Source organism: Gymnodraco acuticeps, unplaced genomic scaffold, assembly GCF_902827175.1.
Source record: "Gymnodraco acuticeps unplaced genomic scaffold, fGymAcu1.1, whole genome shotgun sequence".
Taxonomy (NCBI): Eukaryota; Metazoa; Chordata; class Actinopteri; order Perciformes; family Bathydraconidae; genus Gymnodraco; species Gymnodraco acuticeps.
In genome coordinates, this window is record NW_022989768.1 from 4,338,316 (window position 1) to 4,348,475 (window position 10,160).

Here is a 10,160-nt window from a genome sequence, read left to right on the forward strand (position 1 = left end):
GCCAAATGGACAACTTTGATGGTGTTTTTATTAGTTTCAGCTCATGGATACACACACTAACAGCGTATCAATGTGCATGTAAACTGCTCTTTTCACCATATCTATTTGCATAAGATGAGAAAGCTACATGGCTGTAACCAAATTATTCCTAATTTATTTTCCTTTTTTCCCTTCATCCAAAGGAGGATGAGAAAAGGGAAAACTAACTACCCCCCTCCCCCACATCTCTCTGCTCCCCTTCCCCTCCTCCCCTGTTACCCTGGCCTATCAGTGCGGAGCAGTGGTCTGTGAAGAAATTCCCAATATCTAAATTTACACACTGTATCAATCTTGTTTAATAGACTGGAAAGCTTATAGCCGCCGTGGCAAGCCGGCAGAGAGGGCAGCGGTGATAAATTGTCGGTGTGCAGGCGACAGCCGCCCGTGATGTATAATGAAATATTTATGATTTATCCCAGCTAATAAACTGAAATGAAGTGCGTGATGTATGGGAACAGATGGGCCCTCTATTGATGCTGAAGCGGAGAGGCAAGAGGGGAAGAAGAGACAGGGAAGATAGGTGGAGAGGAGGAAACAGGAGATGTGGTGAGAGATGCTCCGGAGGGACTGAGAAAAATTGAGGGCAAGGATGGAACCCCCCCCAAAAAAAAACTTCGTTTGTATGTGTTTGGCTGACACTGAAAAAGTGGACAAATATGTAAGATGTATAGAAGAATACAGGGTTAGAGTAGAGAACAAATGAGATTAAATGATGAAGTAGAGGACAGATTGTAGATGGCAGTAAAAACAGACCACCATCAAAATATAACCCTTCTCCTCAAATGCTTCATCGTGTTGATTCTATGTGAGGCAGGGCCAGTCCTTTTAGTTATTGGTTCCATGTTTCAGCTGTAGACAATCGAGCAAAGATTCATAGCGGGTACCTTGGGATTTAAACACTGATGGAATGAATCCAAAGTCTCCCAGTTCAACGCCATCAAAGGAATAGTAATACACTTATTCACTTTCCTACCTATAGTTAGAGAATATGAATATGATTTATATCTAAATCTCATCCTGCATAATGGTCTGAATGCTTATCCAAATGGCAGTTATTACATTTGTATAATACATTTTTGGTAAAGGTTATTATTTAGATGTATTTGTTTGGCTTAAAAAACTGTCTGAAGAGGGTCTACAAATACAAAATATGGTCTATAATTAAATAAAATGTGCAGGTTTTAGTTTACCTGCAGTAGCTGTCCTTTACCTTTGTTGACCTCTCAGTCCACCATCTTTTTCCAACCCTTCAATAAAACTATAGTGTCCGCTTAACCTCATCACAGTGTCTCGCAGACACACTAACACCCATTCCCCCCTCGGCCCCAGCTGTAGACGCACCCCTGGTAATAATTCAAAAGGACACCTTCCTGTTCCTGCTTTTCCTCTCTCCGCTCCTTCCCTGCTCTGTCCATTTTTCTCCCCCTCCGTCTCTCTCCACTCATCCATACTGACCCATTTCCTCCGCTCGTCATCCCCAGGCCCAGCTGAGCCCCTCTGTACTCATCCTCCTCCACACCTGTCCCCCAGACACCGTGTGTGTGTGTGTGTGTGTGTGTGTGTGTGTGTGTGTGTGTGTGTGTGTGTGTGTGTGTGTGTGTGTGTGTGTGTGTGTGTGTGTGTGTGTGTGTGTGTGTGTGTGTGTGTGTGTGGTGTGTGTGGTGTGTGTGTGTGTGGTGTGTGTGTGTGTGTGTGTGGTGTGTGTGTGTGTGTGTGTGTGTGTGTGTGTGTGTGTGTGTGTGGTGTGTGTGTGTGTGTGTGTGTGTGTGTGTGTGTGTGTGTGTGTGAGACTGTGACTGTGACTATGGTGAATGAGGGCTCGTGTAATGAACATGAGTGTTTGTGTTTCCTTATCCTGAGATGAATTTGCACACAGATCAAAGGAAACTGACAAAGACGCCCCGAACAATCCCATGGACTCCACATTACAGACAGCCTCAGCGCTACAACTCCCATACAGCCATTCCATCAGACCATTGGGAATGTTATAGCACAGAGGGAGACTCTTTACATGGTTTCAAACAGCTGCACATATCTAACATGACATAATTCGTCTTCCGCCAAGAAGAATTACTGGAATCAAAAAATATAGGGTTTGTGTCTAGAGGGATGATGTGGAGGGATCTTAAACACTCATCCATCCACTGCACTCTGACTTCCCAATGCTCACACACACACACACACACACACCTTGTTTTTAACCAAGTGTACCCTACATAGCTTGTATCTAGTCCTAAAGGTGATATGAAAGTTACTTCTGTACACCATTTTGTTGTTTTTAATGATTTTCACTCAGATTGTTCCCCATAAACCCAAAAGGTTTTCGCAAAACCATTTATTGCAAACATAGTTAATTAGGTTGTCTAGGCAAGCAAGGCTCAACATGATTTAATTCTGAACATGCTAAATAGCTGCTGCTACAATCAATGCTAATAAAAAGCAGTAAGTAGTCAAATAAATGATTGTTTCTAACTAAATGTAAGCATGTTAGTGATAACAAATACGTGATTTAACCCCTTATCATCCTGAGGTCACTATTTCTTTTCCGTTCTTGATTATTTGTTACATTTCTTGTATTAATGCATCTTTTAGGAGACACAGCGGTCTATAGAGATGGTGTGTATTGGATAATGGGCCGCACCAGTGTTGACATCATCAAGAGCGGCGGCTACAAGATCAGTGCCCTCGAGGTGGAGCGGCACCTACTGGCTCATCCAGACATCCTCGGTAAGCTGCACAGGTTCAGTTAGGAAGTAGAAGGGATGTGACAAGTGTCAGGAATTCAAGCTGTATAAATCAACAACAACAAGATTGTTGCCTTTTTAAAACAGTATTTAATCCCCCTAAATGTGTACCAAGCAGTATGACAATGATCGTAAACATACAAAATGACTGAAACATTTTCTTAACTGTCCACTTGTAACCACCATATAGTTTAGGATAAGAGTCAGATATTTGAATCGGAGGTATTGTTCTGCTATAAAACCAACGTGCTGAAGTATAGAGCCAACAACAGAAGAAATGTAGAAGTGTCCTAATATAGGTTGAATGAAATTGAGCAGTTGAAACTTTAAAATGACATGTCTGCCTTTTGTGATTTTTAACCTTGCAGATGTGGCTGTGATCGGAGCACCAGATGCTACCTGGGGTCAGAGAGTCACCGCAGTGGTGCAGCTGAGGAAAGGGCGGAGTATGACCCTGTCAGAGCTGAAGACCTGGGCAAGGTGCTGTGACCTTCAGACAGATAATCTCATGTGTGATTATGTGTATGCTTGCTTTTCAAATCTATTCTATACGACACTGTTTAAACCAGATCATAAACGGACTGTTATAAGTCATTTTCCTCCGTGGAAGGTAGGCTAGTGGGTTGGTCCATTTTGCTCACACAAACTATAGGAAAGATGCCTGTAAACACACGGGTATAAACCTGCAAAGTTAGTCCTGAGATTTATTTTCAGATAAACAGCAGCAGGGCGTGAATAAATACTGCTGCGTTATTCATTTGCGGCAAAAATAAATGCAGGGTCGCCCATAAAAAGTTAAACCTGGCTTAGCTTTTGCAGCAACGTAAGAGAAGAGTTCATAATTACTTTGGACATTTTTTGTATTATAAACTTACATTACATGTCATTTGTTAGACGCTTTTATCCAAAGCGACTTACATACATTCAGTACTGTGGACAATCCCCACAGGAGCAATTTGAGTGAAGTGTCTTGCCCAGGGAGACAACGACAATGACAGGCTGCAGTGGGACTCAAACTGGCTACCCCCTGATTCCAAGTCCAGCACACTATTCACTGAGCCACAGCCTCCCCAACCTCTTACAACCAATCAACAATCCTGAATTCCCTAAAAACAAAAGAGCATCATATTACAGTGCTGGTCCTGTCTTAGTTAAATCTTATTACGCTGATTTAAGAAGACAATTTCCACAGCTCTTTGTCAGTCGTGTGGTAAACAAATGAAGGCTTCTAATGCAGACTCTGCAGTTCAGCACGCATCCCCAGTGAGCGGCCCTGAAGTCTGCAGATCAATAGGGAGGGATGTGAGAGAAAGAGAGGCCAGATATGGACTAATGAGGGGAGCTGAAGGAAAGACAGGAGATGAAAAAGAGGAAGATGTAGAGGAAGCAAACAAATGATTGTTACGGGGGCCGTCAGGTTTTTTCGTCTGCCCTTTCTAAATGTCAGTAGAGTTTATTTTGTCTAACGCAGACAGTTGGTGGGGACATGCAGCTCTCGGTTTGGAGACTGATGGCACAAAGACACCTCTTCTTTTTGTATTTTCCAGTTTTACTCGCCTCTTATTTGACCACTTTTCCCTTCACCATCTGTTTTTGTCTCCTACTCTTTTTACTACCCACCACTATCATTTATTCACACCTCTGAATTCTGTATGAATTCATTTTGTGTGTGCGTGCATGCATTTGTGTGTGTGTGTGGGTGTGTTTATCTGCGTGTGTGACGGCTGTTGGCCCCATATGGTGTGGGGGTTTCAGCTCCTACTGCTGTGGCCTGCTGGTCCAGCATGGTGGATTACTACTGCTGCTTGTGACCCAGGTTAACACACACACACACAGTGTTTGCAGCCAGGGGTGCTGCCAGCAGACAGGCAGTGCCAGCACACAGCCCACTGCTGGGCCAGGGTCTCGAGGAGAGAGGGAGATAAAATGAGACATAAACAAGGAGATGGATGCTCACTCTTCAGTGCCCTGGCTTCAGCTGTCAGTCTGAATCTATATCACACTGCCTTGAACACACACACACACAAACACACACACACACACACACACACACACACACTGCCCCAGAGAAATTGGTGACACGAGCCCCATTACAGAGATGTGTATGTATGCACATATACTCACTCACACTTTACTCACTGAGTCACAGAGACGGAGACATCTGCTGAAAGGAGTGTTTGATGGCAGCAGTATGAGTCATTATGCTCACTCGCACCATAAGCATACACACAAACATACGCACACACTCTGGCACAAACAAACAAACTAGGTTAGAAGATAATAGAAAAGCTCCAGGCTTCAAGACTTGACGTAACAGCCATGCATTCAAACCCGAAAAATAAAACACTTTTAATTATCCCAGCCTTCTGTTTTTCCTTTTATTATTTTTTTTTATTTATTTCATCTCACAGTGATTATATTGTTTTGTACGAATGGAATTGTCTGTGTCTGGAAGGCGAATTGGGGATATTAGGGAGGAGAGCTGCGGAGTGTATGAAGGACATTTATTTTCTTATCTCAACTACTCTGCCAAAGGGCTAGCCTTTGTTTTGCAATTGTTTTCCAATTCTTTCTGTTGTTGTGAGCTCTTGCATATTCCCATCCATGTGCACATACACCAGAGTTGTGTGTTGTTGTGTATGCCTGCCTGTGTTTATCTCGCTTTCTGAAGTGCAGTCTTCATTGTTTTAACATCAGTGTTTATTGCAGGGAGCACATGGTGCCCTACACCATCCCCACAGGCCTGCTGCTGGTGAACGAGATGCCGAGGAATCAGATGGGCAAGGTCAACAAGAAGGACCTCCTAAGACACTTCTTCCCCTGACTGAACCTCAACCTACAGGTTCCTGGTGAAGAAGATGTACGCCACATCCCAGCTGTCCCCGTCTGCTCCTTAGATCAGACAAACATTACTGACAAGTGTACAGAGAAAATACTAATTAATGAGAAACCCCTCATGGAAAATGACTTGACCTCTGAGGTAACTAAATCACAACTTCGAACACTGCTACAAAGGTAATTCTATTATGTGGAAAGCCAATTATGTCAAGCTTTGTTCATCAGTTACTGTGCAAGATGGGTCTGATAGAATAATGTATTGAGTCAATGTGAAACTCCACAGAATGTGTGTCTGGTTGCAACTGCATTTATATAGAAAAGTCAAAGTTGTCTGAAGTTGCTTTAAAAATAGTGAGCTAACCAACACCTATGTGACAGACATATAAACGACGTCAACTACTGTGACACACTTTTGTGGGATTCTTTATTGTAGTTGTGTCCCAGATCCGTTATGCAGTATGTTGCAGTGCTAATTTATTTTAAACTAATGGGAAAAAAAGTTGGACAATATAGATTTATAATAATACAAACCTGTTATAGGAGAACTACAGGATCTACTGCTCAATATGCCTCACTGAGATTGGAAATTGCACATACCATGGAACTGGATATTCAACTGTTCCAATACAAATACAGTGTACAGCAGTTCCTATTGGTGAAGAGTGTTTTAGGAACTTGAATTAGTGAGTCTGATGTTTTATTGGTGAAAATGTTTTGATCAGATCATTCTAAATGACTTTTGAGCGGTGCGATGTCTAGAATGAGGGATAATTACACTCGCACTAAACTAAATAATAGACAATGGTGGTAAAAACTTTGAAATATGATCATCGATATGAATCACCTCATGATGTACACACACCGGTTCACTTGAAAAAACAGATCAATTAAAGACTTTTATTAAATAGTAAAAAAGTTGTTTGGTGTTATTATATTTCCACTTATTTGTGTGTGTGTGTGTGTGTGTGTGTGTGTGTGTGTGTGTGTGTGTGTGTGTGTGTGTGTGTGTGTGTGTGTGTGTGTGTGTGTGTGTGTGTGTGTGTGTGTGTGTGTGTGTGTGTGTGTGTGTGTGTGTGTGTGTGTGTGTGTGTGTGTGTGTGTGTGTGTGTGTGTGTGTGTGTGTGTGTGTGTGTGTGTGTGTGTGTGTGTGTGTGTGTGTGTGTGTGTGTGTGTGTGTGTGTGTGTGTGTGTGTGTGTGCAGCTGTGGCTACACAGGTGTGATGAGAGCCTGAAGGCGGATTCTCTAGCAAGGCACAACACCACAGCTGGATGCCCCGCACTCCATCTGACTAACTCACTCGCTCCACTCCCTCTTCTCACCTCTCATCCTTTTTCTATCTCCGTTTCTCCATTACTTCACCTCCTCTGTCTCCATCACAAGTCATAACAGATTGCAGTGGCACCGGGACCAACTTGATTGTGAGGACCTCTTCTGAATGAGCCCTGGCGTGCTGCCAGAATACACAGTTTATTTTTAAGGAGATGAGAGAAAAGGCAGAGAGAGGAGCAGAAATATAAAGCAGCACTGTCAGTGAGATGGAGCCTTAACAAGAGCTAGCTCAAGACAGTTGATAGAAAATGACAGAAAAGAAGATTTAGAAGAAAGTCAGCGTAGGATTTTTTAACAAGTGATATGCAAAGGACTTTGAGATGAAGAAGAAAAGCATTGAAATAGGGTTGAGATAAACAGTCGTGATGAACAGCTAGAGAGCTGAAGATGGAAAGAAACACAAATGCAACCCTCCTGTCCACACACAAACACACACACACACTTGTCCGCCCACAGTCACCAGAGACCTGATTAAGAGAGCAGAGCTATCGATCTGTGGGCTGGCAGGCTAGGATGGATGAGCAGGCAGGGCTACAGGAGCACCAGAGGACAGCTTCAGTGCCCCCAAACCCCCCCGCCACTCCACCCAACCACCCACACAATGCTGGGAGTCGGCCAGGTCGACAGGCAGGAAGGCAGGGGCTGCAGCTACAGCATCAGAGGGGCAAAATCAAGAGCATAGAGCTGGTGCGCAGTAATAGGTGAGTGTGTTTAGGGGGGCACTCAGGACGGGTTGCAGTGCCTCCCTGATGTACAAAAGGGGGAGGTGGGGCTGGTGGATATTCCCTAGTCTGAGCTAGATGGAGTACTCGTGCCCTTGAACCACATCCACCTCCCTCTCACAAACACACATTCACACACTCACTGCTTATGTTTGCTGGAGCATGGTGGAAGAGGTTGACTGCAGATGGCTGCTTATTGGGCCCCTGGGTCTCTGAGGGTGGGTTATTGGGGATACGGGAGAGGTTGTTTTTGTGTCAGAGACACGTGGAGAGTTTGGGTAGAAAGGTTTAAAAGAAGCAGGTGGTGTGATAAAGAGATGGAGGCAGATTACAGTTGGTTTGGTGTGTCTTTGCTCTGTCACAGTAGGCCCAGCTGCACAATAATATGTATTTACTTTTTGTGATTTGTTTATCATTCTGTTCAGACAATGGACACATTAGGTTATAACAGGTGCCAGCTGGCAACACAAGCTAACAAAGGATTGAATTGGTATTACATTTCAAAGTGAGATTTTGTATGACATTGAGCACACTGATTGAAAGCCAGTCCATTCAATGATTGATTCATTTTCTCTACCCGATTTTCAGAATAGTATCCCAGCCTTGGCCGCAGACAGAAAAGCTTGATCGTTTGCTACTTCTTCACAGGGAGAGACCTATGGGCAGGCAATTAAGTTGTTATAAACAGCACAAAGAACACAAGGGCACAGGTATGAACTTTGTATATCTATTAACATCTGCCAAGCAAAATTGCTTCAGGATATACAAAAGAAATCTGCGCACCTGAATGTGGCAGGTGCGTCAGAGGAAAGTGCAATCTTGAAACCAACAATAAGAACTCCCACTTTCTGTCTCTTGCCCATACACCTGATGAAGGTTGGACAGCCCGAATTGTTGTAATCAAATAAACCTTTCAGCAGCACTTGAGACAGTGTGAAGGAGTTCTTGTTTTTTTTAAAGTGCTTCTGAGTAAAAGCAATTAGAGGAACTGAACTTCAGCTGATCTCCAGGGATTTAACCTCCAGTGTGCGTCAGTATACCGCGGCGTCCCTGTGGACGGTGGCTGTGATTACAGGTGCAACAGAAGCCTTCTGACCACACCCAGCAGTGACGCTGCTGAAATAGTATGAGATTGTAGGGAATAGTTTATTTTCACGTCTCAGCAAATAAGCATTGTAAGGAACACTCATCCTAATTATTAAAACAGCAACATTGATTGCGTAATAGCAAGGAAGTATAAGTAAGACTTGATATGTCTAAAATAGGTTGTTTTAATTTAACCAAATTAATAAGATCATCTAATAAGTAAAGTAAATCATTTCTAAAGTTTAGAGGCACAAACAGCCTGATTCAAGCCCTGGAATAATCCATTAGATTTGGAAAATCAACCAAGAGTTTGAGGTTACTATATGGTCACAACAATTAGGGAATGTTCTAACATGTACTATTTAAACTCCACAACACAGCTAATGCAGAGAGGTCAACAGTGTAGTCATTTGCGCCCTTCACTCTGAAAGGATTTGAATTTGAACTGAAGCTCGTCCTCTGTCACTGTGACTCCACAGAGGTGTCAGCCTGCCGTCGTTCTGCTGTGAACATGAAAGCTGTCCATCATGAAAGATTCTGCAGGAGAAAAGAAGTTCCTCCCTCCTCTGTCCGAACACTGGCTGCATAATAAACAGGTCAGACTGAAATAATGATCCAAAGAAACACAGTGGCCTCTGTGGTGGGTTACTAATACACTGCTGCTCTGTTTTCTGTACTTTGCCGTCACAAACAGGAAATCAGGCTGCAATTATACAGTCAAACATTCACAAGTGCACACTTCTGACAATCACAATAGGCTCGGGGCCTGTAGCTACTTGATCAACATGACAGGCTTTATGGATGTAAGTGGGTAGAGAGAGGAGTGATGGGAGGATGACAGGCAAGGCTCTTCAGCCCCAGGGACACCCTGAGTATACAGTACACACACATACTAACACACATCAGTGAATGCAGAACCCCAGCAGGTCTGTGTGGGTGCGTAACCGATGCTTGTAGTGGCAGGTTGTTGTTTACATGGAGCTCATGTTTATTCTAAAGCTGCTTACACCTCAGTGGCTCTGCCTCGGGCTTCGTTCCTGTGGAACTCCCGCTGACTCGCTCTCTGCTTTCTCTTTGCCTTTTTCTCTGTTGACCTTTTTAACTTTTCCTCCCTCTCTTACTCTTTTTTGCTTTTATTCTTCTGTCTGTCCCTCGCTACCATCTGTTAATTATGTTTGTCTTGTTTTCTGTGATGATCCACATTGTGTTTTCTAACTGAAGGCGATGAGGAATATACTGCACAATTAATCAACACCACTTCTTTGTCCAGTAGTGGAAAATAGTTTATTTTTCAATCACAAGGTACTTCACTTGAGTAGTTTCATTGTTTGCTACATTATACTTCTACATTACTACAATTCAGGGGCAGCTTTTGTACTTTTTAGTACTTTTAGAGTTTCA

General features: G+C 43.2%; 1 protein-coding gene across 4 annotated transcripts in view; it reads left to right on the forward strand.

Annotated features, from left to right (window-relative positions):
• The window catches only part of acsf3 (acyl-CoA synthetase family member 3), a 31,423-nt gene extending 24,887 nt beyond the window's left edge, over positions 1–6,536 (forward strand). For all 4 annotated transcript variants that reach the window (XM_034216864.1, XM_034216873.1, XM_034216883.1 and 1 more), the window contains exons 8-10: positions 2,632–2,766; positions 3,152–3,263; positions 5,493–6,536. In XM_034216864.1, the coding sequence (XP_034072755.1) occupies positions 2,632–2,766; positions 3,152–3,263; positions 5,493–5,607 (362 nt within the window). In that variant the 3' untranslated portion in view covers positions 5,608–6,536. The remainder of the gene's footprint in view (positions 1–2,631; positions 2,767–3,151; positions 3,264–5,492) is intronic.
• The last annotated feature ends 3,624 nt before the right edge of the window (positions 6,537–10,160 follow it).